Source organism: Rhea americana, unplaced genomic scaffold, assembly GCF_003343005.1.
Source record: "Rhea americana isolate MKP2758 unplaced genomic scaffold, rheAme1 scaffold_90, whole genome shotgun sequence".
Taxonomy (NCBI): Eukaryota; Metazoa; Chordata; class Aves; order Rheiformes; family Rheidae; genus Rhea; species Rhea americana.
Window position 1 is genome coordinate 571,455 of NW_028187089.1, and position 23,644 is coordinate 595,098.

Consider the following 23,644-nt stretch of genomic DNA (forward strand, 5'->3'; position numbering starts at 1 on the left):
CGCCCATAGGGGCTGTGCTTTCAGCGGCAGTGCTGAGTGCTGTGCTTTTCAGACAGCACGGATACAACCATAGACTTATGGAAGAAATAGTGAATTTTTCTTACCCTTGTAAAAACCTTGATTAGGTTTTTGCCCCTTGCAATAGGCAATTCTCCCACTGCATTAAACAAGTTTTCATTAAACCACCATCTACTGYCTTCTTCTCGCTTTGAAATAAATTCAAGGTTGATGGCACAGTRTATGCAAGCAGGATCATCATGCTTTGCATCCAGATCAATATCTGATTATTAGCAATGTTGGATACTTGGTATGAGAGAATTTTCCACTCTGACTGCAAAGTCCGTGCCCTGGGTGTACAGAAAGCCAGAGTTCCCTCCTGGCCGCATATCAGCCTTATGCCTTGAAAAATGAGACTTTGATTCCCCTGTTTTAGCTTCTGTGGCATAATGCAAAAGGATAGTAGACTCAACTCGATGTGGAGGCTAATAGTTACACACTGAAACTGAGGGYTGTAGTAGTGTGATGGTTACTGCTGTATTGGTTACTGAAGATTCAGTCTGCTGTCCCGGGGCTTCAGGCTGAGCAGGATGCTGGCCCAGTCTGTGCTCTTGGCCACGAGGCTGGAAACTGTTGTTTTTCAGAGCATTCCTGTTATCAGTGGAGTAGGATTCCTATGAGACRACTTTAAAAGCAATAGAAAAAAATCCAACTGTCAAAAAACCTAAGCTCAGAGGGGTTTTCTGGAGGGATGCCTGTGAACCAGGGGTGCTTCTCTAGAAAGATGCCAGATCAAAGAGGGCTGGACCTTGCTAGGCTGAAGACCCAGCAAAAAAAGGTAGAGAGGTTTCTCAGGCTGGTCAGAGGTGGTGGGCGGTGAGAATGCCTCGAACAGAGGCACCAACACATCATTAGGAATTAATGAAATTCCAGTGACAGAGCTGGCAGGTTTTGGAGACCAATTTAAAATGTGCTTCTGAAGAGCAACTGCATGAAATTGCACTCTCCTGTGCCATCGGTCAAATCCCTGTGTGTACGCAAAGACCAGCCAGAGTCATTCAGGTGTTAAAAAATACAGGCTTGATAATTTTGGCTCTCCTTAGTTCTGCAGTACCAAGGCAGCTATGGGAACAGGGGCAAATCCTGCTTGCGCACAGTACACAGCAGCGCTCTGAAAGATGGAGCAGGCTGGTTTGCATGAGCAGCAGCAGGATTTGCACGCAGCATCTTCGTGTGTATGAGGACAATGTGCCTGCAAGGACAGGAGTGACGCTGGCATCTGTGCAGTTATGTATAGCTCATCCCTTGGGCTAATGTTTTCTAGATCAGAAGTTCAGCTTTAAATTCCAAAGTCGGAGGAGGCTTGAGCCGTGATGCCTTGGATGCACTAGGGATGTTACACTACAAACACACTTATATTGCACTTAGGACAAGAGATCTATAATCTGTATGTTCATACTAGCAGACACTAATTGCAGAGATTTAAAAAGCGTCTTCTTTCCCTRTTTTATTCATAAATGTCCCTCCTGTGAAACAGGATCCCTCACATGAATCCTGTGTCCCTGCATACAAGCAAGCCGGGCTGTGAAAGCTTGTGGGGGTTCGTCCTGGCAGGAAAGATGGAAGGCACATGGGACACAAGCTTATTTTGWAGTGGGCAACATTTTATTTTGAGTGAGTAGGTTTGTCTGAAATGGAAACCCAGAGCCTGCCCATTTGAAGACATTATTGGGATTTCCATCTCATGTCATCTTCTTCTATGAGGAAAAAAAAATCTAACAGGAGCCAAACTTGCTGACTTTGTTATTGGGCAGCTTGATCAAGGATCTTCAGAGAGGGATAAAGCAGTGTGTGGTCAGGGTTAAGCTGGCTCTGGGGATGTCCCATGCCTCTATCAGAGCTGAGGTTTCCTAGCCTGTATACAATACATGTCCATCTGTCCAGGGAGTCTGAGGCACAGTATTGGCTGCCCGCATGGAGGCACAGCGGAGCTTCGTAGTTGGGGTGTCCCAGATGTCCCAAGCAGTGGTGACTCATTTCCAGCCAGCCAGCTCATGATGAGGGCTAGCTAGCAAGGCAGTGGGGTTTTCGCTGCAGGGAGTTCAAGGCAAGGAGGGATGCCTCAATGACTTGCCCTGGCTGTGTAGGTTCACTCATTTACCTTTCTGCTGAGCTCAGTCTCTTTCCTGAGGTACAGAGGGGTATCTGATGCCACTAATGAAGMGGCAAGATGCCTCCACTTCCCTTGGCAGTTTGTTCTGGGGACAGTCATTTTATCWGTTAAAAATGTGGGGAAAAGTCTCCTTGACTTTTTCTGCTGGAAGCTCTCAAGGCTTGCTCTTTCTAAGGCTTTTTGGAGGAGATTAAAGGGATYCTTTTTCTCCAGGCATGTTTTCCCATGGTATGTTCTCAAATGTGGTGACCAAATCACATGCCAGTCTTTTTCTAGGCTAAATTCTTTGATGGTCTGTAGGTCTATCCTTGCTGGGAATTTTTTCAGACCTCAAATCCTTCCTTCCTTCCTTCCTTCCTTCCTTTCTTTCTTTCTTTCTTTTTTTCCCATTCCCTTAAGTTTCCTTTAGTGACCCAATGGCCATCAGAAATGTATGTAGGACCCCAGTTTTTACCTGGAGTAGAAACGCCTCGATCTGGGGACGGGCTGTGTCACCACCCACAACTGAGGACCATCTCCTGCAAATCCAGCCTCCATCCCTTGTCCTTCAGCATGTAACTTTGTGTTGGGCTGCTTGAAAGGGGTCTAGATTCACCTCTCAATTTTGTTTCCCTCTGCTCATTGTTACGTGTTGCTTATTCCTTCTGGTCCTGTCCCGACGGGTGCAGGCTGCACGTACTGCTGGGGCTTGGGCACCAGTTCCCTGGTGAATGCTGAGAATCGCTCTTTGTGCCCAGCTTGTAATTGCTGGGCCCTGACAGCTCATTAAATGCTCTCCTCTTTTGCCTTCCTGTCCCCTGGCTGGCCACCAGCCCAGCCAGGCTGCAGGACAACAGGAACTGAACAGCCTGTGTCAACCGCAGCAAATTCTGTGACCCCTRAAGAGTTTTGACTGACAGCCTTGGCCATTGTGGTAGTTTCCAGGGAATCTCCCGTGGCTCTGAGGCTGGTGTCACTGGGCCTCGTGGCCTTGCTGGGGCCGGGTCCCCTGGGCACGGGTCGGCTGTCCCTGCACAACCGCCTTCGAGCCCTGCYGCAGGGACCTGACGCCAGCCCTGGCACCAGGCACCGGTTTTGGTGGTGACACATAAGGGGAACTGTGTTTTTCAGCAAGTCAGTGGGAGCATATGGCAGCTGARCAGAGTTGGCTAGGAAGCGGGAGGAAGGTAAGTTGTATCAGTTATATCAGTTATTCACCTCTTTCGCATGGTCCTCCGTGCAGAAAGTAGAAGGATAGCAAGTTTTTGTGGAGCTCTCTACTCCCTTCCTTTGCAAACGTCAGGGAGATGACTTCAGTCCTGGAAGGGCGCTGGCTCCTCTGGCCATGAGCAGAGAGAGCCGCGCTGTTTCGGGACGTGTACGCAGGCCTGCTGGTCTCTGTGCATTGCTACCCGTTTGCCATGGCCCCTTCGGCTCGCGCGGGCATCCCAGGAAAACCGTGCACCGGTGTGAGGCGGAGGAGTGCCTGGGAAGAGGATTCGTATCTGGCCAAAATAGACCTTTAACCACAGATATCAAAAGACTCCCCGGAAACGATGTGATGGAAGTTTTCTCAGCCAAAAAGTGGACAGCTGGGGGAAGCCTCTAAGTTTATTTGGGAGGCAGGTACAATAAGGTCCCCAAAGTTTTGTTCTGCAGGGAGAGGATGTGTTCAGGACGAGCCGGTGAGAGCCACGAACACGTGAGGATGAGCCTCGTGGCTCCCTGCTCTCACAAGGCGTGATCCGAGCTTGTGGTTTTGGCAGGCGCTGAAACAARCTCAGTTTGGTCTGACCAAGTTTGCAACATCTCCTCCAAGTGCCTGAAGAATTCCTTAACCCTGAGGACGACGAAGCCCTTAAAACCGCGCAGCCGTGGTGAGCCGAGCTGGGGACACGGGGCTCTGGAGGGGGGATGTGGTGTGCCGGCGTTGAGCAGTACTGCGCCAGGGGCTCGCGGGGGAGCCGGTGGTGCCCCCGGCGAGCCGCTCCGGCGGGCTGCCTCGCCACCACCTCCGGCTGAGGGGGCTGCWCGCGCGGGCAGCCCCGGGAGCAGACCGGCCCTTTCGGAAGCGCTGTGTTAACGATTTTTCGGAGCGGTTTCGTGCTGTTTTGTCGAGGGGGGCTCTTGACGCGGATTTGCATTTGAAAAGCGAGGCGCTGGCGCCGCCTGTGCGGAGAGCCCGCTGCAAAGCCCAACCGGACTTCGCGGGAAGTGGGACCAGGTGGTATCAACAGGAAACTGTTCTGCTCCAGCGCGGCTGGGCCAAAAAATGTGAACTCTGCAGATTGCTGGCTCCCGAGATAGCCGGAGTTACTGGCTSCGTTGCTGGTGCCTGGCTGCCCCCAGTTATTAGCGTCTACGCTCATAAGCTGTTTTTCCTTGCCTGCCAAAGCATAACAGGATTTTGCTAAAGCCGGGGAGGGGGGGTTGGCGGGGATGCAAGACGGGGGGGATTTAGCTCCCGTTCCGTAGTCAGAGCAATCCTATTGACGGGGCGGTGCCACGGCGGAGGGAATTCGGGCCCTGCGTCGCGAGCCGGCCGGGCCAGCCTCCACCACGGCTTGTGTGGGCGCTACGCGCGGGCCGGCCGCCCGCCGCCCGGCTGCCGTTGCGCTCCTGCTCCTTGCCGATGCTCGTTACTCGGGTTTCCTGCCGCCAGCCCGGGAGCGGGGGGAGCTCTGCCAAATAACGAAAGCAGCAGTCCTCAGCCTGCCCCAGCGGCTCGGCAGGGCAGTTTCGGGAGCGGGGAGGGCTGCTTTGCTCCGGTGCTTGTACGCAAGGGATCCAATTCTGCCCAGTTTCAATATCGGAGATACACCTGGTTTTGCTCTATTCCGAGCCGAGCTGAGACCTGCTGCATTTGTGTCACATAAGCCCCCCCCCCACCCCGCACCGCTGCGTGACGGCCTCGGGCCATTGCCAGCTTCCTGCTGGCTCTRCAGYGCTGTCCTGTCCATCATGCTCGTTTCTCCGGCGAGGAAGAGCCCACCCATCCCGGAGGGCATCGGCATCGGTGTCCGGCCGGCAGCCTGGCGACGCCGCCGGCCGTGAGCGCGGGCTGACGGGCGGCCGGCTGCAAAAGCGCTTCACGAGCTGCTGCGCTGGGAAAAGCCGGCGCGACGCCACACTCGATTTTGCTGATCGCGCATGAAAAATGCCGCCGCGTTGCGCTCGGCTGCGCCGGCTCGGAGCGCCGCTGCTCGGTCCTGCTGCCCGCCCTGGCCGTGGGCCCCTGTTTTTTGTCCTTTCTGCTGATGGGGGGGGTGCATGCGTGTGTGTATGTATATAATACATCTATAACAGCCCTGAGGATGGCAGCGGCCTTTGCAGCCCATCGGCCCGCCGCGCGGCCGCCTCCGTCCCTGCCCGTCCTTCGGTCCGGAGCGGGGCGCCGCGCGGGGCGGTGAGCTGCTCCCCGGGGTGTTTTTCCGGGAGAAAGGGAAGGCCGGGCGCTGACCGCTTCCTCCTCGCCGCCGGCGCAGGGCACCGGTGAGGGCTCGCCGCCGGGATGCCGCTGGTGAAGAGGAGCATCGAGCCCCGGCACCTGTGCCGGGGGGCTCTGCCCGAGGGGGTGACCAGCGAGCTCGAGTGCGTCACCAACAGCACGCTGGCCGCTATCATCAAGCAGCTGGGCAGCCTCAGTAAGTGCGGGAGCGCGCGGAGGCCGGGCCGGGCCGGAGGGCGAGCGGCGYCGGCGGGCAGCTCGGGCGGGAGCTCGCGAGCCTCTAGAGAGCCCGACGCGGCGGGAGTTTCACCGGGGGGGGGTTATGTAGGGGGTGGGAGCTGCGGATACGCTGGCCGCGGGGCCGGTTTGGACCTCGGTGAGGATCCGTGACGGAGCGAAGCTGCTCGGGAAGGCAAAAAGCAAACCCGGCGCGAGCCGAGGGSAGCGGAGGGCAGGGCCAACGCGGGCGCCAAAGCGGCCGGGTTTCTCCCCGCACAGGAGCTGCCGCGGCACGCGTGTGCGCGCACACCCGTGCACGCGCACACCCGTGCACACGCACGCACGCACAGGGCCCCGCGATGGGCTCCTCCAGCGGAAAGGGGAACCAAAACCGAACCGGCGAAGCCGGGCGCTCCSGCGCCGAGAGCCCCGAGGGCCGCTTCTGTCAAAAGCGCCTTGCTCTTGGGAACCTTTCGATTTATGTTTTTTTTGGAAGAAAGCCCAAATAGCTCAGGCTGCCCTGGTAGCACCGTTGTGTTTAAAACCGTTTCTCAGCTGCAGCCTGCAGGTGTCAGCAACGCTCAGGGAAGCGGCGTTATCCAAACCTCCCCCACGGGACAAAAAACCAGCCCCAAAATGCACTGAGCTTCGCAGAAAAGAACTGGGAGATGCAACTGGGAAAGGGTGGGGAGGTCGGGCCTCTCGTGGCCTGTGCTCGCGCCTGGCGCGCGCGGGAGAGGCTCAGCGAGCTGCGCCGGCGCGGCCTCGCCGGCCTTGCTGATGCCGTGCCCCCCTTCCCGTTTGGCCCGGCAGGCAGACACGCCGAAGACATCTTTGGGGAGCTCTTCAATGAAGCCAACAGTTTCTACATGCGGATGAACTCGCTGCAGGAGAGGGTGGACCTGCTGGTGATCAAAGTAACGCAGCTGGACTCCACCGTGGAGGAAGGTAGGGAGCTGTGAGGCTGCTGGGTGGATCTCAGGCAGCCCGGTAAGGCCATGCTGGGCAGCGATTTCGTTTTTAACTTTGCCCCACGGAGGCAGAGGAGAAGGCAGTGAAAAGTGCATCCCCGTTCAGATGGGCAATGTGAGCCCTGCACGGTCTGTGGACCTATTTTGAAAGGACACGTTCAGGTTAAAAGTGATGGGTGTCATCCTTGGTTCTGCCTGGCCAGAGGGAGGGAGCTGTGAAACCCACAGGACCAAGCCCTTAGCCCAGGGTGGAGAGGGGCAACAAGCAAGCAAGCTCTCCAAAAATCCTCCATCCATCAGCAGTACAAGATACTTGCACCTGGCGGGTAACRTTTCCTCTTCCTCAGTCCTGCTTAGCTGGAGACTATCTCAAAGCTGGAGGTCAGACAGTCCTTCCAGTCGACTGCTAGTCTCAGCAAAACCCAAGACCTTGCAGAGTCTTGTTTTCTCTGTGTCTCCTGGGAGAGCACAGCCATCAGCCCTCTGGGAAGATGGGCTCAGAGCCTCCTTCCTGGACCTTGCAGGAGGTCTTCCTTGCCAGTGCCCTCCCAGAAGAATTCCCCTTGTATGCACAAGGCACGGTCCCGGTGTGTGGGAGCCCTGCACTCAGGGCTTGGGGCTGGGATCAGGAGCTGGTGCTGCAGCCGCAAGTGGGGCCCAGACATGGCACCGTGCTGAAKCCGTGGTGCGTGGCTCCCTGCTGACTCTGTCTCCTTCCTGTGCCCCCAGTTTCACTGCAGGACATTAACATGCGGAAAGCGTTCAAGAGCTCGACGGTGCAGAACCAGCAGGTCGTGTCTCGCAACTCCATTCCCAACCCGGTGATGGAGATGTACCAGCGGTGCGACAAGCCCCCACCACTCAACATCCTCACACCGTACAGGTAAGGCCAGGCCACAGCATTGCTCCTGGGGCAGCCCTGCCCAGCTTCCCCGTGCTCCTTTGGCCTGCGCTTGCTCCGGCAAGGCGGTGACAGGGAGCCGTGGGGCACCCGCAGGGTCATACATAGGCAAGTGATCAGAGAGGTGCGACCCATTTGCTCTTAAAGCTTAAGCAGTTTTAAGAGGCTGYTTTCACCGTTGTCTCGTGTTGCTGTGCTACAGCCTCCATTGTATAACGAGCGACCACACATTYGTGGGTGCCTGAAAGCCTACAGCCCTGACTGTATCCAAACCCCACTCTTCAGGTCTGGCAAAGGTCTTCTCCAGAAAACGATGGGGTCTCCTTGGTTGCTGGATTAGCTGGTTAGCCCATAATGCTCAAATGCTGTGTGCTGTGATGTCCCTCTTCTTACCGGAGCCAGTGGCCTGTGTGTAAAGCCTGAGCTGTGCCACATTGCAGGAGATGAAGTGAGAGAGAATGGAGTACAGGGCTAGCAGGGAGGGCTATGGGCTGGCAGTGACAGCAGGTGGGAGGGGCGAGGGACTGGGCTGCCAAGTTTCCCAAGTACTGGATCCATCCGTGCACGGCTCTAGATAGCACTGAAATTCCCCTGAGGTTGCGTCCAGTGGCTAATAACTCGCTTCATCCCTCCCCAAATACCTCCAGGGACGACAAGAAGGATGGCCTCAAATTCTATACTGACCCCTCCTATTTCTTCAACTTATGGAAAGAGAAGATGTTGCAGGCAACCGAAGACAAGAGAAAGGAGAAGCGCAGACAGAAGGTAAAGGGCAAAAAGAGGATCCCCAGTAGGACTGGAAATTAGGCTAACTGTGAATTCATGTGTTCTACTTGGAGTTTCTCTTGGGCTCTCTCCCCCTCCTGAAGTAAGGATGTCCTCATGTTGCCTCAGTCCCCATAAACCCTGTGCGGCCATGCTGGCTCTGAAAGGTCATTTGCTAGTGCTGAGGATTGCTGCCTCTGCATTACTTATGGTCTGAAGGACTTGAGRTGGAAATGGAGCTCCAAAAATGCTAGGTTTGGGGTTTCCCTAGTGACCAGACCAGGCTTGAAGGAGCCTCAGCAATGGCCTCTGTGAGGAGCTCCCTGGTTTGCTCCTTGCACCGATTTCTCATAATGCTGAATCTCAGGGTATCCAGCTGACCTGRATACCTGGTCACACCCGAGGTGTTCCTCTTGGACTCATGCACACTGCCTGGCACACCCCTGGCTAAAAAAGCTAGGAGAGATTGGGCTCTGAGTAGATATGAGGGAGGAAATCTGGAGATTCTGTTCAAATCAGCAGAGCCCCCTCACACAAGCATACATTGCAGAGCGTTTAAGGAGCCCGGGGATSTGTTCAAAACCACTTTTCTTCTGTGCTCCTTCCTCACATGTGATGTTCCCACTTATTCTCCCATTTTACCTGGCTAGGGCCTGCCTGACATGCACTAGGTTCCTCTGGGTGAGGTGTAGGCTCAAGTTGGCAGGGAAGAGGTAGCTCTCTGGTGCCTCCAGCTTGTCAGCAGTCTGACCCAGGCTTCCAAATCTGCAGGTAGATTTGATCCCTGCTTGGGCTGTAGTAGGTCTCTGGGTTGTATCCAGAGCAATAAATCAATTATAGCTTGCAAAGTTGATATCTACTGGAGATATCTATCCCAGACATRCCTGCGCTTTAGGCTCTCGCATCCCAGCCTTATTGCTCTACTCCTGCCCTGTCCCATCAGGCTAGAGAATACGTTCTGAGCAGGTCTGGTGGTGCCTGTGGCCTCAGYGTCTGGGCAAGGACCGTTCCTGATGCAGCTCCTCGTACCCACTGACCAGCACTTTATAGAATGGGTCCTACCAAGTCCAGATACACAGCATCCTCTTGCAGCTCACACTGCAGCATGTGCAGCTCTGGGCCTGCATAGCTGCAAGTATCTAATAGGCTTGCTYATCTGCCCTTAGGAGCAGCGGTTAGTGGAAGACTCCACCCGGGAGGTGAAGAAAGTGAGGAAAGCCCGTAACCGGCGCCTGGAGTGGAACATGATGGCGTATGATAAAGAGTTTCGACCGGATAACAGGTTCTCACCATCCCCATATCACATGGCATCATCGGAAGGATCACTGTCCCCAGATAATAGGCAGGTTTTATCTATTACACATTTAGCTTACTGGATTTTCTTTGCTTTTCTTCACCTTTCTTTTTTCTTCTCAGTCTTTGGGTGGACACGTAGTCCCTAGCAGGGAACGGCTCATAGGCTAGCAAAAAAGGCTAGGGCAGTAAGCCATAAACCTGTGGAGTTTCATACGTAGCACTCTTCCCTCTGCCTCCCAGGGCGGTGTCGCGGCCCTCAGAAGCCAGCCTAGTACAGCATTGGTGTTGAGATTTCTGCAGGSAGAGAAGGTCAGAGCATGTTTCCTTTAGGAGCTATGGGAAARTGTGAACCCAGATTTGCAACAGCGAGAGACTAGTCCAGTTCTGTTGGTGTCTTCCTACCCTCTGCTGTCTCAGTGCTTTCTTGCATGTCTGTATTTTTGTGGCTACCCCCCGTGTTTCATTGCACTGGCCCCAGATGCCAGCTGGTGCCATCATATTGCCCTGAGCTCTCCACATCTCCCCTCCCGTCCTACCTTCCATCCAGGAGTACAACCTTTGGTGGTTTTGTGTGCCGTAGATCTTACGCATCTGAYGCAGCCGATCACTCATATCCAGCCAGCCCTAACCACCCCGCGCAGCAGATGCTCACTCCAGCCTCCCACCTGGCGGCAGACAACAAGGAGGTCGTTCTAGTGGCTAACCAGACCCAGGAACATGTCTACAGGCCCTCAGCAGCAGGAAGCCGCCAGAACAGCCTCAACCGCATCCAGCAGCCCCACATGCCRCAGCCTCCAGAAGCTATATTAAACGGACCAAGACCTCACTTAGTCAAGGATTATGGGTATGGACTTTAACCTGCCTCTTTTATTCTGAGCCTTGTCCTGCCCCATGTAGTAACAGCCAGTGATTTGCAAAGCTGACAGGTTGGCAGGCCTAGGAGGGAAKCTGGGCAAGATAGTGCCCGTCCCTCAGCCATCCTAATGTGAAACACGTAGGCTGTCTTCCCAGTCCCGCCAGTGCTCTGCTCACAGTGCCAGCAAACCCAGCAGCCACTCAGGAAGGTGTTTTGTGGGAGGCTGACCCRTTCCTCCTAGGGCACCATGAGACAGTTTGGGCTCACGGCAGTGCTGCAGCAGTAGGACGTGCTAGATGCAGCTCCCAGCACCTGCTCAAGACCTCCTCTGCAGGTGGCATGGTTCAAARCTGCTGATAGGGTCTGTCAGTGCCATGAGAGCTGGGGCCAAATCAACYAGGAGCACTCTTTCGGATAACTTCATGTTATCCGAACACAGCTGAGGTACAGCTGAGTGGAGCGCTTTACCCTGGCCAACTCTTATCCTATAGGAGTTATGGGTAAGGTGGTTGGAGGCGAATGTTTTTTTCCAGGACATTGGCTGGCTTCCCTCCACCATGTGTCCTGTAGTCCTGTCTGTTGGCAGCCTTCCCCATGTCCATTCCCTAGGGCTGTAAAACCTGAGGTAGAGCTTACATACGGGTCAAAAGCAAACCAAGGCAACAGTTTGGCCCATAGAGGTATCCAGAGGTGGGGTTCCTGGCTGCCTTTAGCAGAAGGTCTTGCTTGTGCTATTGATGTGCTTTTGGTCCTCCCGTTGCAGCCAGCAGCAGATGCCGATGGCAGAATACTTCGTGCCGCCGGCTCCTCCACCCCCACCGCCCGTCATCCCCTCTGCTCAGACTGCCTTCGACAGCCCCATCTCAGCGCCCCCCGCCCTGGCACCCGGCGCGGGGCCCTCCGCAGCTCACCCCTCGTATGCACCCTCGCCACCTCCCGCTCCGCCCTGCCCCTACTCTGCTTCCCCACCGCAGACTGGCCCCATGGGGCCCCCTGTTGCGCCCCCTCCACCTCCACCGGGTCCCCCTGCCGTCGCTGCCTCACCAGCTCACTCGGCTTCGCCCCCGGCCGTCACCGTGGAGCCTCGGAAACCGCAGATCCCACTGATCCCCATGAGCGACGCCAGGAGCGACCTGCTTGCTGCCATCCGCAGGGGTGAGTTATAGCCATGGGGCTGRTGGCAGAGGGAATGTGGAGATGGACCCTCCAAGGACGCAGAAATTATTTGTAGGTGGGAGAAGCAGGAGAGAGAGCCTGTAGCTGAGCAAACGTGAATGTCAGGAAACACCACTGCTCACATTGAAACATATTCTTTGCTGGGAATGTGGAGAAATCCATCGCTGGAGACTGTACAGAGTACCACAAGGAGGTCCAGCAGATCTCCCATATGCGCTGGCCTCCTTTCAGTTTGTAGCTGATGATATAATCAGCAACAAGTCTTCTATTTTCCCTTCCTGCTTACTGCAAACCTTCAGGTTGAATGGAGGAGGCTTGCAGCTTTATAATCACGTGTATCCCTCCAGTAGGAGTTTGCCGTCCTTCCTATCTCAGCCAGCACTTTTAACCTAGGTGGCTGCTAGTTCAGTACGGTTGCACGCGCTCGTAGGCAATGGACATGTTATCCCTAAACATTTTCCACATTTTCTATTGCAGGAATTCAGCTCCGGAAAGTYCAGGAGCAGTGGGAGCAAGAGGCCAAGAAAGAGCCTGTGGGCAATGACGTGGCTACGATCCTCTCCCGCCGGATTGCAGTGGAGTACAGTGAGTCTGACGATGACTCAGAACTGGACGATAATGAGTGGTCAGATTAAGAGAGCCTGGGATGCTGTGTTGGATGGTAGCTCCTCCACTCTATGCACCACTTTTCCACATCAGGTGTGTATAGGCGCCTTTCCCAAAAGTCAATGCCAACCATGGTCTGCAATTAGCCCCACTTATTCAGGARCTTTGCTTTTACACTATGTTGAAAAAAATTCTGACAGCATTGCCACTGGAGGATATAGAGTGGCAAGATACACCTCTGAGGCAATGGTAACAGCAATTAGCAGCACCTTCATGTTTAATGAAGTTGAGAACACTATGAAGCCCAGTAAATAAATTTACTCCAGATTTACATCTGCATAAGCAAGATCAGAGGCTGGCCTGCAATATATTTTTTAGAGAAATTAAACTGAGGGACAACAGTGTCTTTTCAGCTAGGTATTAAATTTGTAATGGGAAGCTACTGGAAAAGAAACCTGTTTCGATAGCTGATATCACCATTTGGTCAAGGCCATTTAAACGGCCACGCTCTTGGTCACATTTGCTCTGGGTCTGAAGTTGGGGGGTTGGGCTGCGTGGGTCAGGGCCAGTCCCCGTCCTCTGCTCTGGAAGTTGCACGTGGACACATGCTCCTTTTCCCTGTGGAGTAGAGCACTGTGTTTCACCACGGTCATGGGGGTGGAGGAGGCGGTCACTGGGTTGTGCTGCCACTCTCCGGAGCACTCCAGGAGATGACCAAGACCTATGTGACATGTTTCCATCCTTAGGGCTACTTTTCTGGRGGAAAAGAGTTCAAGGCAAGGCCAGCAAAAACCACATTAACAGCTGCTCTTTCGTAGTTAGCAAGGAAACAAAGCATTTGTCACTGCTTTGGGGGTGCAATACGTGGCCTCCTCGGGGTGGTAAAGTGGGCTACCTGCAAGGAGCAGGAGAGCTGCATTGTCCAGGGCATTTTCCTGAAGCCCTACTATTACTGGCCATAGTGCTATACCATTTTATTGTTATTTRAAAATAAATTAATTAGATAAAATGCTGCTTTTAGGTAAACCCAAACCAGTGAAAGGAAGYGAGAGCAAAGTTTATTCTTGTTCTCTGGATTTGCACTTTGGAGTTCCACGAACTGTGCTGGGGTGGTTGAGATTATCTCAGATCTGGTGCACTAATCACTGCAGACCTGATTCTTTCCCTTCCTCTTCCTCCTCGAGAGTCCTGGGGGTGGCGTTCAGCAAAGCGAGGCACTGACGAGGGAGCCTGGCAGAATCAGGCCTCAGCCACGATGCTGAAAATACCGGCGCGTGTTCTTTAGTTTATTCATCAAAATAGAGAGTGATTCACAGAAGCCTCTTCATGCAGCTATTAAAGGAGGAGTCATGGGAAGTCAGAATGAATGGGTGTGAAACACTGAAATATCACAGTCAAGAGTAAGAATTTGCAGAGACCTGGAAGTGATTTCTGACCAGCAGAAAATAAGCCAGTGTCAGCCACAAACCTGTCTGATTGGCATGTCTGGCCATGCAGGGGCCCTCCCTTACAAGAGACCTATGCGGTTCACCAGCAAAAGCRTTCCCATGTACTGAGTCTGAATGGGGGGAGATTGAATCTCCACGTCGCCTCTCTTCTGGTGAGGATTTTGACTTTGGGCCCATCTCCCTGGCTTTCCCAAAGGCCAGGTAGGTGAAGGTCAAATAGCTGAGGGCTGCAAAAGCCCTAGAGTTTTGAATAACCTAGAAGTGAATAGACCTGAAAAGGAGATGGGAGGAATTGTCTGGGACCCAAAAAGCTCATAGAGGCATCRTCTGGCTGATGCTTCAATTCACCTGAGAAATGTTAATTTTGAATGATGCCCCAAGTATCTGTTTTCCCGCTGGCGAGAAACCCTTCTTAGTGAGGTGAATTGAACACAGCCTCCATCTCCCTTCACCTAGTTGTTCTGTGAGCTAAGAAACGTCACCATAAGCCATCACTTATGCTGACTAATGCAAAATATTCTCTGTCCCTTAGATTTGACACTTCCCATATCTCCGCATCCCACTGACTCCTTCAGGTGAGATATGGGCAGTGCTTAGAAGCACACCACGTGTCTCTCCACCCACAGCAAGCCTCTGAGTCAGTCTCAGGAGCAGTATATTTGGCAGTGGTGGGCAGCCTGAGTGGATGCTGCCATGTGAGTRTGCGTGGAAGTGGGAGTAAGGGACAAAGAAATCTCAGTAGGGCCTAGTGGAGAAGGATGTGCTCCTAGAAGTGGGGTACAGCATCATGTCTGCGTTGCAGGCCTGAGTTTGGAGCTTGAACCAAGAAGTAGCATTGAATATGGGAGAGAGCAAGGATGTATTTGAAAAGGATTTAGGGTGGGAAACAAAGTATGCCACACTGCCAATGAATCTTTGGTTCTCTACAGTCTTTGGCCATGTCCTTGTGACCTAACTGGATCTGATTTTCCCTTTACTTAGGTAAAACTCCCATTGACTTCAGTTCAGCTGATTACCAGAGTAGTAGCTGCACAGAAAATCCTTAGATTTAACCTCAGAATTTCATATCTTGGCAGCGCTGCTGCCATTTAAGCTCCTTGGGTGCTTATTGACTCAGCTTGTAGGGATGGACACTCTGAACTTCGGAGAAAGACCTTGGAATATGAGATTGGCSATAGCAGATCAATCCCAGTTTCTGCCTCAGCCTGCATAGAAGAAGGCTCTTGCTTCTGACATCAGCCCTCTGTTCAGAGCTAGAGGAAACCCAGAGATRCAGAGAAGTGGCTGCCTAAACTCTTGGCCGTATCTCTAACCAGGCAAATAGCCACTGCGGTGCCTGTGAAGGGCTTTTCTTAGCAAGGCAGATGGGATTTGGCCTGGAGCAAGTTCAAAAGAGAATCTTGTACGAGTTCAGAATAACCTTTAAACGGTCACCTATTAGTATTTATTGTGAAGTATTGTTAATATAGATGCAACTGTGATGTGGATTGTGTATGGCAAGAAACTGGTTTTATCTGGAGAATTTGAAAAGAGTAATAATGTTTTGTGCACTGCGAAAGAGAGAGAGAAGAACAGTGAAGGGCTGTAGCAGCTGCCATTATCTGTTATATAGCTCCAAAGGCTGCAGAGCAGGCTGTGGGGACCCAAATGTGGGGCTTAGGCAGTGCTGGGGTGTCTCTCCCTGGTGGAGGACAAGGGCACTTGGGTRTGCATGCAGGCCTCAATTGCCCCTTGGGTCTGTGTGACTGTGCGCGGGAAGGAGAAGGCTTACAAAGAGGCTTTCCCCAGGACCTTGTAGGAGGTTGGCTGCAGTTTCTTTCCATACATTGTGGATGCCCTGTGGTTTTACCCACGGGACAATTCAGTGAGAGRTCTGCAGTGAGGAACCCTGCCTTTGACAGGGCCTCCAAGCTCAGCTCTAAGCCCCATTGCTGGCTTGTAATCCCAGAGGTTGGTTTTCCCCTGGCTTTGTGCTAGTTTTGGAGCTGGGTGTCTTCACCAGCTTCTCTGGCTTGCTCTGGTTTACTCTAAATGATCTGGTACTTAAGTCTGATCCATGGGTTTGCCTAGAGATTGGCCGCTGCCAGTCCCTCTCCCATTCACATCAGTGTCAAAATTCCTGTTAAACTGCAAAGAGACAAAGTCACTTGGCTCAGGACAGGAGCGCCTCCTCAGRAGGAAAGGATGCAAAAGCAGGCCCTGCAGGTTGGGGAGTGAAGATGGTTTCAAGTCACYTTTGCATTGCATGGTCTCTCAGAAGCAGAGCTGATCCTGGTAGAAATCAGAGAGATGCTGAACTCCCCTAGAAGCCTGCATCCTGGTAGCCTTCACTGATGTGAAGACACTTGCCCAGCCTTGATAGGATTTTTGTGAGATGCTTGCACGGGAGGCAGCTCCAGCACCAGGGCTCTTCCCCGCGTTGCACCACAGCTCGTGATTGGGTCCTTTTTCTTTTCATGCACTAGCTGCACTGTGTGTGTCACATTAAACCGTGTGATAAGCTTGAGCCATGGCTGTAGTAGGACTTGCTAAGTTGGCACACGGTGGGTCAGGATCGACCCTGCRGCCTCCCACTTCCCTGTCACCTTTGTAGTGACTTTGCTCTGTTTGAGATTGACAGCAGTCAGTCAGATCATTTAACCCTGTCGTTGTCAGGGTCAGTGCCAACTGCATGGCAACATGCTTGACAATCATGTAAATCGGACCTTGTCTGCCCTATGTCTGGGTCACATCTGCAGAGCGAATGTGCAGCTGGAAACCGTATGACTGCGGGAGGAGCAGAATGCGCTGTCGTTTCCTCGTGCATTTATGCTCTCACACCATTTTCTCCTCCCTCAGACCTCCCAGCACATGTCAACAACACTTGCACTCTGCTTAAGGGAATTCCCACCACCTAATAAGGAGCCCAAATCATATGCCAAACTCCAAAGCAAATCAGCAGGATCATAACCTCCCAGTGTTGCCCACTGCTTGAGAAGACATGGTGATCCAGCTTTTCAAGTGATACAAACTGCCTTGACTCCTTTAACTTCACTGTACCTAGGCACCTGACCTGATGGTACCCGTTTCCTGGAAGGCCAACTCTGCTAAAAGGCTGAACGTCCTCATTTGCCTTTGGTTGAGGGACTCGGCCACCTTCGAGGATGACCAYCTTTATTTTAAGGGTGCTCATCCATTCTTGCCCATGTCGTTTATGAAATCAAAAKCAAGTAGCACTAGCTCCTTGGGTGGTCTAGAGCAGGTTAGCTCTGCTGCAGTCAGTTGTGCTATCCTAATTACCACTGGCGGAGTATTTGACCCACATGCTGCATGCTCAGGATTTTGTACATATGTGCCTATTTCTGTATACTCTTTCAAAAGTAGGCCATGCTCTGTTATACAACCTGAAACGCTYGAATCCCCATGTGGGCTGATATAAAAGTGAATATTTAAATATTTTATCTAGCTTGGCAGCCATTAAAAATACAATTCACATCACAGATGATTGAACTGCTCCTCTTTCTCAAGTGTACCCAAAGTGGGCTGAGGAGGTTCTCCTGTACATTAAGGTATCATGTTCCACATTAAAATATAGCAACAGCCTTTTATTGACAACAGATAATCACATAGTGCCAAACATTTAATGAGCCCAACCTATCTCTTGAGAGTTCCCCTTTCCATTTTATCTGCCTTTTCCTACTTGCCAATTTATGGGCATAGATTAAAAATAATAAATAAAAGATTGCCAACAGGGGGAAGAGTATTCTACATGCATACAGATGAATTAGGCCAAAGTCAGTGAAAGAATAAACTATTTTGATTCTGCTTGTAGATATTAGTGGAAGCCTTCTGGTCTATGAGGTCCCTCAAAAACCTCTTGCATATATCTGATTTACCTGAAAAGGGGCTTTAGAGAGACATCTGTGCTGATGGTAAATCGATCCATTACCTGTGAAATATAATGTCAGTTCTGAAGGATGATCCAGCTAAAGTTTTGTTGAGACTGGTGAAAAGTTTGGCAGTGTTCATATCTAAGCATTGCACCCCAGCTTCCCCTTAATTTGGATGACCTGGCTCTTGAGGCTAACAGTTCTTAGTGGGTCAATGTCCTTAAGGAAAAAAAAAAAAGTTTGGGGGGAGTTTCTAATTTTCCACCCCAGAAGGAGATGTAGGGAAGAGTGAACATCACATCCTATGAGGTCTCCTACTTTAGCAGCTATTTGGGCCTGTGAAGTTTTCATTCTGGTAATAAATGTAGCGTTGAGCATAGTCTCTCCAGAGAGCTCCCTGCACATAAATGCCCTCAGACTTCCTCCCTGCAACTCTTTTGACTTTGTCCCTCTTTTAAGACACTGGTCAATCTAAGCAGAACTTGTGTGTTTTTAGCAAGGAGATGCCTTCTGTTTTAGGTCTGATCCTGCTTTTCCATTTGAATGCAGTAATTTCAGTAACACAGGTGACAATTCAGGTCACCGGGGAGTGAGCACTGTGTAGCAGTGGGTCAGGGTCCACAGACTTCACGGCAGTCCCTGGCCACAGAGCCTGAATTAACACTTCAGCTTTAACAATGAATATCCTAGAGCTTCGTATGGAGGGAGACAGTTCATAGCCTAGGAGATGACATTTTGGCAGGTGTTTTCCAGAGCTGCATGTATGGCAGGAGCAGATCCGTCTCTCTCACCATGATGTGCCCCTGAGGACTGAGCATGGTGAGCCTAGGGGAGACAATCCAGTTGCAGCATGCTATGGGGAGACACATGCATGTTACTGGGCCTCTCCTGTGGAAAGCTCTCCCAGTCCGCACAGTGAAGAGGACAATGTCCTTTGACACTAGATGTTGGCAAGGGGAGCATATGTGGTTATATTTTCGCCATGATTATTGTTTTTCTGTAGTTGTTGTTGTTGTTTTTTAGGGATAAAGTATTATAGGTTGGCATGTCACTTTACAGACAAAAATAAAAGTAAGGGCAAGGACTCTGTCCTGAGGAGCTTACAGTTTACAGCAAAGACCATATAACCTGCACTGCACTTTAGAAAACACAACTGCTCAATCACTTACATGCCCATGAATTTACCCTCTCCTGTGGTGGTCATTGCAGGAGTGACTCGCCTGGGCAATGGGACCTTGAGGATGATGCCACTTCAGTAGTCAGTAGCAATAGCAGCCCCTAGCTCAGTGCCCCRGTCAGCACCATGCCCACATCCCCCACTGACGGCCGTGTCAGTGGTCCTCCTGTCCCTACACAGTAACTACGCAGAAGTGCCTGAGCAAAGCACGAGAGCATCAGGGCCACATGGCTGCCTGCCAGCAAGGTGAAGTTGGTGGCCCACGTTGCAGCAAGACTAGGTTCCCCAGGGAGACGTGCTGATTTTTTTCTTCGAACAGGTAGCTATTCCCCTGGATGGTCCTTTCCTCATTTACCTACACATTGGGTGGGGCGATTCTGATTCGTGATGACCATAGTACATCATGTATGTGATAGGAAATGTCCCCAGGAATGCTATTATGGATAGGCAATAGGAATTAAAACTGTCCCACACAATTTGTGAGGTGCCCTGTAAGCGTACACAAACAGTTTTCCTTCAGGCATTTGCATAAAGCCTAGATTTTGATGCACTTCAGTCTTTTCAAGATCTGAAAGGTTTTCTTTTGGTGAATCTGATTGTCCTTTATCCAGCCCCAAATTTTATAGGATTAATCATCCAAGCTTCACTTTCTCCAAGTGAAAATTGTACCTGTGTTTTGCTGAGGACAAGTAGTTATGGATTCCAGCGGGTGGTTTGTCCCAAGGACTTCAGGATATTATGCCCACAAACTGAACAGGAGGAGGCACGCTGTGATCTGCCCTAACGGGGTTGTTCTCTGGTGGGGGAAATTCTGGCTTTATCACAGGGACCCAAGGCAAAGGGAGACTGTGCAACAGCAGGGGCAMGAAGACAGACTGTCACTGCAGGAAACATGCAAGTAAGAAGCAGATGGYGTGTGCTTGGCCAAGGCATCCTTGAAGGCAATGTAGGCATCTTATTATCAGGACTAATCTCTTCGTTGTGTTGGTACAGCCACAGAGGTCCATATAATGCTACCTGATGGTAAATCAGAAATTCTTAGCCTTCCCCTTTCCACAGACATCTCCCTTACTAATAGATAGTTTCTCATGGGTACCTTGCTGGCCAGCTTTCCAGGACAGTGATCATAGGTCCCACGATAGCCTTTTGTTCTTAGTAGGAATATGCATAGATCTGCTGAAGACTCTTGTGTTTGGTGGCTTCTAATCCTTATAGTGTGTGAAATGATTCCTCCAGCTCTCTAGTCCATGGTTGCATGCAGTTTCAGGGGACAAGGTTGGCCCTTTCTTCCATAYGGTAATTCTACCACTTAGCTGTGTMAAACATAGTAAGAATCRAGGAAACAAGATGGAAAGAAAATAGTTTGGCATCTTAGGTTGGCTGTTTAGATGTGCTCCGGCCACTCTGTACATCAGGTATCATCAAGTATGTAAAACCTGCTGCAAAGAGATGGAGAGTAGGGGGGATAATCTGTTCATCATGTCTGTGTTGGATAAAACAAAAAGTCATAGAATTAAACTGTGGCAGAAAAGAGTAAAATTAGCTATCAGGGAAACCTGTGAAAAGGTAAAGACAGACAAGCAATGGAATTGGTTGTAGTCTYCACCATGGAGAACTGGGTTGACAAACACCCAAAAGGAGCACTGTCAGTGACCCTGTGCTGGGTGTAGGGGTGGTGGTGCTCTCTGGGATCCCTTCTGGTCCGGTGGGTCCATAATTCTGGGATTTTGCCTGATCCCCTTCCTTGGGTTGCAATGTGATTGCTTCCAAAGCTAACCTGGTAGTTTGCAGGCTCAGCGTTGCCGATCAGACACTGCAGTTTGATYCTGTTCTCCCTTAGGTTTTCTGTCCTTTTTCTGATTTTGCTGAGAGCCTCGAATACAGTAAAGATTAAATTTACTCCAGAATAAACACCTGAGAGGGAAAGATGTGAAACAGCTGCAGGCAAGTGAAGATGGGCGGCTCTTCTAAAGCGTTTCAATAGGAAGAGGGCAGGGGCTCCAGCAACCTGTTCCTCACAGGCCGTTGATGGTCCACAGATTGCAGTTTGCAAACTGCTCTTTCAAGTTAAGGCCAACACCTCTGAAAAGTATCCGTTGGTGTAGGGTAGCTCCTCTGAGGGTTCCAAAAGCTTACACATGATTTCCAGAAGGACCTAGCTGTTCGGTCTCCTTCAACTGGACCATCCTGCCCAGGTGGTGACTGAAAAATGGAGCAGCTGACACCATAACCACTTTCAAAAATGAGTTTATAAACAGTGGGGAAATAAGACCTGAGCAAGCAGCACGTCATCATAATTTGGCAGGGAGATTGGCCTCCTGCCATGTTAGGAAGTGCTTTCTCCTGGAAGGCCCAACCCCAGCTCACTGGTTTTAAATCTCGTTGTTTTTTTCTTATTGCCTGTGTTTGGATATTCCTGATATTTCAGGAACACTTATCAAATAGAAAATCACTTATCATGAAAAAAAAAATCTTAAAACTCCTATTCTAAAAGCACAGTGGACCTTGAGCCTGATGAAGTTGCCATGATGCACATTGAGGACTTGTTGATTTCTACTGAGGCGCTTTGAGATTTGAGGGTGAAAGGTGCTATTGCTATAAATCGGAGTTTGGAAACAGGGAATGTGTCAGCATCTATCCTTCTACAAAGGTGAGGAAAATCCTCTGGGTAGCCTATATCCATGTATGTTTTTCTCTTCTTCTGAGCTACAGGGATTTTCTTACACTGCAGGGAAGATATTTCCAGAGCACTTTACATGCAGTTAGTTTTCTACTGATTACAGGGACAAGCATTAAAAATTACTTGAAGAGCCAAAAAAATCATCTTTTCCAGATGGATGGGACTCTTCACAAGGTTTGAGTGACTACTGCTTTGAAGAGGCTGGTCAGGAGCAGCAAGAGGGAAACTGGGAAGGGTAGAAGTCAGACAAGTCTTTGCCTTTGTGTTTTGTTGCTCCTCAAAACAGGGCTTACATGAGGCAAAAGCAGTGTCCAGGCTTGTTCTGGCTCAGCTCCGCTTAGTGCCCATCTTGGGGTCCCCGAAAACAGCTCTTGGGGGAGCCCATGGCTTCCTGGAGGTTTGTTTCCTTGTTCAGCAGCGATGCCCCAGGTAGTAGCAAGGCTTGCAGGATGTCTCCACTCCTGCAGTGCATTAAGCAGGGGGAGCTGAAGCTGAGGTTTCTATGGTCCCAGCAGAGCTTGGTAACACTGGACAAGCCATCATTGCTGGGTGGTTTCTCCCCATGTGGATCCCACTGGATCCAGAGGTGGCAGTTTTGATAGCGGTTGTGAAGCTTTACTACATTGGCACTGGTTTCTGAGCTGGCGCTCTTTGGTGGAAAGCAGTGGGAAGGAAGCTGGTGAGCACGYGTGAACTGAGGGAAAGGCAGAGGCAAACAGCCCGCAGTTTCAGGCAGGACGTGCGAGTGGTGGGTCTCCGTAAGGGGAGACAGTCCCYGGGTAGTGGCTAAGGTATCCAGGTTCTCCCTCTTGCTCTTGTTGGGTTGCTGMTAGCCTTCGCGCTGCACCACCTGGCACGCTCCTCCCCGAGCAGGAGCTCAGCACAAGTATTTCCTTATTCCCAATAGCTCCAAGGGAATTAAAGCCGGGCTGTGAGCATGCTGCGGAGGGGAGAAATCTGGTGCTCTCAGGAGGCCAGGGTGGTGGTGCTGATGCCTTGCAGATGTGGTGGGGCTGTCTTTGGCATAGTCCCTCAGTGTCTCCAAAGATCCTACTGCTACAAGCTTTGATCCCTCCCCCCAAAAATATTTTTATACTGAAAAATTCCGGATCTGCAGTTAGTTCTGGCCAGTTTTTCCTAAATGGGCCTCTCTTTGAGTTGCCTTTCGTCTCAGATTGGAGCAGATTAAAACAAACAAGCAAACTGACAAATGCAATCCACCAAAAAGAAAYCGTTTTCTCTGAAATGCATTTTTTGGAGTGTTTCAAGTCTGATGGCTCTTAACAGAGCGAGCTTAATAGCCTTCCTTCATGTTTAGGCGGCTYGACGTGCCCAGGGAAATCTGAAACAAAATATTCCCATGGCGTGTGTTTGAGTTGATTATGAAACATCATTCTTGGGGTTTTTTTTCCCTGCTTCTCTTGTAATGAAAGGCTGCTCTGTGTCACGCGTGGGGACTCAGATCTTGTGTTTCTGTAGGAAGGAAAGTGGAAATGCAGCTGCATTGGAATTCATTATTGATACAAGTGCCTTTTACGGACATCTCCATTGCATTTCCGACGCGCGCGGGGCCTGGAGGTACGAGCTCCTCGCCAGCAGCAGCGAGGGCGGCGCGCGGGCAGGCAGCCTTGCTGCGGCTCTGCGGACGGCCCAGGGCTGTCTCGTACCGGTGGCTTCACACGGTCGCACTAGACGAAAGCCTGGGGCTTTTGCTCCGGCTGCCGGCGCCGGCGGGGAGGCCGTGGTGCTCTTGCTCCCAGGCCGATGGCAAGGAGGAACGGGCAGCGACCGCTGCGAAACGGGTTCGGGGGGCATCCCTGCGCCTCCTCGTCCCAGCCCCGACTGCCAAGGTGCACCCCGCTTCTCGCTCTGAGAGGGCAGGCCTGCCTGGGGAAGGAGGGGGCAGAGATCTGAGCATTTCGCCTGCTAGTGGTGTCATTTCGGCACCCCGGGGAAAACCTGCAGCCCGCAACGCCGGTGCCACGCAGGTACCGACGGCAGCTCTTCCTTTCCTGCAGGCCGGGGCTGGGGCGTTTGCGCCCGCGGCCGCGCAGAGGCAGCTTTGCCAGCAGCCWTCACTCTG

General features: G+C 51.7%; 1 protein-coding gene across 1 annotated transcript; it reads left to right on the forward strand.

Annotated features, from left to right (window-relative positions):
- Nucleotides 1–3,989: 3,989 nt before the first annotated feature.
- LOC146584655 (actin-binding protein WASF3-like) lies at nt 3,990–12,799 on the forward strand. The gene is made up of 9 exons (XM_085324232.1): nt 3,990–4,026; nt 5,635–5,793; nt 6,630–6,764; nt 7,517–7,670; nt 8,336–8,453; nt 9,620–9,795; nt 10,330–10,593; nt 11,369–11,760; nt 12,259–12,799. The coding sequence occupies exons 2-9, from the start codon at nt 5,661–5,663 to the stop codon at nt 12,414–12,416; spliced, it is 1,530 nt and encodes a 509-aa protein (XP_085180358.1). The 5' UTR covers nt 3,990–4,026; nt 5,635–5,660; the 3' UTR covers nt 12,417–12,799.
- The last annotated feature ends 10,845 nt before the right edge of the window (nt 12,800–23,644 follow it).